The sequence below is a fragment of the Anneissia japonica genome, unplaced genomic scaffold (assembly GCF_011630105.1).
Source record: "Anneissia japonica isolate Jap-2015-1 unplaced genomic scaffold, ASM1163010v1 scaffold287705_len1045735_cov187, whole genome shotgun sequence".
In the NCBI taxonomy this organism is placed as follows: Eukaryota; Metazoa; Echinodermata; class Crinoidea; order Comatulida; family Comatulidae; genus Anneissia; species Anneissia japonica.
The window spans coordinates 637,005-640,044 of record NW_022709509.1 but is presented as its reverse complement, the minus strand read 5'-3'; the positions used below and the strand labels follow the sequence as shown (position 1 = coordinate 640,044).

Below are 3,040 nucleotides of genomic sequence, written 5' to 3'. Positions count from 1 at the left end.
GTGCTGAGCCATGGAGATCTTGATTCTGGTTCAATTCCCATCGCTGCTCTTCTGGAGAAGGAGGGCTGAAATGCTAGTTAAGCTAATTGGTCCTCTAATTGGCCATTCTTCTAGGTGAATATTTAGAACTAGAGAAAAAAAATTCAATTTTTTAAACAATTTTTTCTTACAACAGTTAACGAAGAAATCACCATGGTTAAGGAATAAAGCAGATGAGAACCATGTGATCTTCGCAGGTCATTCTATGGGAGGTCATGGAGCATGGCATCTTGCAACTCACTACCCTGACAGAGCTCTTGCTGTAATCCCATTGGCTGGTTGGAATAAGAAAGAAGAATATGGTGATAGTAATGTTTTCTTCAGGTACTTTACTTTAGATTTGCTTATATATTTTATATTATATCTATTTTCTATTTTTATATATGTTCTTAGGAATCATCCATTATTTGTTTGTAATAGGTTAAGTATAAAACAATTATTAATTTTCTTTTCTTCTGAAAAGGTGCACAACAATATAGTGCACAATAATGTACTGTCCAATCACCACCAGAAGGACCCCACTGGAAATAAGTCTTCTTCAGACTTCCATGGGTTATCCTTGATGTTCACTGAATAAATCCAATCCTATCTAATCAAATTTTGAGGAAAAATTTTGTCTATAAAAATATTGAAATTTTTTTCATTAACAAAACCTCAAAAGCAGACACAATATGTGCATGGCCTTGTGTGTCAAAAATCAATCTTGTAACCTATTATTTTTTTTTCATTAATATATGTATAATATGAAAGAAATTAGCAGAATGAATTGGAAAAACATCGGCTAAACATTAATTTCTGAAATTAACAAATAATATATTCTTGATCTTAAATCATTATTATACTTACTAGGTTTTTTAATTATTATTTTGAGCACTAATCAGGTGTAATGATAATATACAACAACAATAAATTGTTTATGGCAACTTAATTAAGGTAGATGATCTGTAGTGAAAACCACTTTCAATTTATTTATCGAAGTAAAGTCAGAGTAATGTATTAAAACATAATAGAAAAAACAGGGAACGTTGCAGCAGCAACAATTAATTTCTGAAAATTTAATAACTATTTAAATTTTGGAGACTACCCATCAAGTTGAGATATAATGATAATATATTAATACTCAAATATAAATTATTTATAGCAAATAGGGGTAAATGATCATTGATATGCTAGGTCTAGTACATTGTGACGGCTTTCCATACTTTCAGTTGTTTCATCAATGTGATCGCCAAGTTACCCTAAAGTAATGTTCAAGTTCAATTATTGTCATATACAAAGTAAATGAAATTTGTTTTCCAAGGTTCACAATAAAAACGATGACATACTAAAATACAATACAAAGATACGATATAAAATAAGTTAACCTATGTATGATAAGAAGCAGTAAATAGAATAAAAAGAAAACCCCTTTTCCAGCAGCTAAAAGCTATTTTCCAAATATATACGAATAATTTCTACAAATTATTATTATTATTATTATTATTATTTTTATTATTATTATTATTATTATTATTATTATTATTATTATACTCTCAACATTTGATATGTATAATATGATATCATCATGCCCATGGGCACATCACACACATTTGATAGTGTGAACTGACCTTTAGTCTACTTTTTTCATATCGCCCCTGATAAACCTAACATATTATAGACTGTCCATGAAAGGTAATTGTTGCCAATGAATATTTATTCATTATTAGTCAACAAATTTTATAATTTTTTATTTTTTTTAAATCTTTTTTAGACATGATGTGAGTACTAGTCATGTTGATCCAGCTACCAAAGCAATTCTTGAGGTAAGGCGAGACTATTTTTTATTTTTTGTTTTGTGTACTTATTTTTCTAAAGATTATTTTTGGAGGGCGGAATAAAAATAAAAATAAAATTTTGTTTCCTTCTTTAGCAAATAGTGTTGCCAAAATCATCAAGACAGGAGAAAATAAAAATAAAAATTTATTGGTGAATCTAAAATAGGATGTTTATGCTTCAAATTTATATAATTATGAAGAAATACATATCTTATCTTTAGAGATTTCAAGGCAGCGGAGAGCCTAATAAATATAAAGAAAAACTTTTATTTTTTTTTAGGGTGCACTATTTGGCCAAAAATAAAATTTTATTTTTATTTGAAATCATCAATATTTGCAGTCGACGGGTTCACTAAACAAGGTATAAAAAAAGTATTGCATAATTTTATTCGCCCTTAACTTTTCTATCAATTTTTTTTCTGACGATTAAAGTGTAATCACAAATTATTAAATTATAGTGCATTCCTACATTTTGTGCATGAATACCAAATAATACATGACAGGCGATTCCATATTCTTGAGTGGTATGTTCAGAAGTAAATATTCAAATTTTTTTGGTCATCACCTTGTCCTTTAACCTTTCCTTCCCATAATTTTACCACCTCTTGCATAGACCTGTATGTACCACAAAATTTTTCATGAGCCATTCTTGCATTAATTTATTTAAAGTAAAATTTAAAAAAAACTCTTTGCTACTTGTGCCATATTAGATTAATTAAGCAATGATTTTAACATTTAGCTTCCACAGTGAAGATCCTTTTTGTTTCTGTAATCCGTTTAGTGTTCGAAGGTCTCCATTGGAAATACTTCATTCCTAGACTGTATGGGTCATTTTTGGCTTTGATGTTTTATGGGGGTTTTTTTTATGTCGATTATGTTTTAAATTTTAATGTAAATTGATGTTATTTTATGAAGATGCTTCATGTTTGTAATTTTTCCAAAGTTATGCACACATTGTCAACTTTGTATTAATTTTTATTAAGAACTTTAGATTTTATTGTAATTTGAAATTGGATGTTACTTTTTAAAATGATTATCATGTTTTTAGATTTTTGTATGATTGTATAAAGCAGAATAAACTCAATCAATCATTCATTAGGTCAACAGACAGGCAGAATAGCAAATACATAGCCTCCTCGACAGAGGTGATTATTGATTATTCTGTTTTGTATATATATATATATTAT

General features: G+C 28.2%; 1 protein-coding gene across 1 annotated transcript in view; it reads left to right on the top strand.

Annotated features, from left to right (window-relative positions):
* LOC117106711 (uncharacterized secreted protein ARB_06907-like) overlaps nucleotides 1–3,040 on the top strand; it is a gene marked incomplete in the record, with an annotated part of 40,885 nt that overhangs the window by 19,887 nt on the left and 17,958 nt on the right. Inside the window, 2 exon segments of the mRNA XM_033248121.1 lie at nucleotides 176–363; nucleotides 1,790–1,841. Coding sequence (XP_033104012.1) covers nucleotides 176–363; nucleotides 1,790–1,841 — 240 coding nt within the window.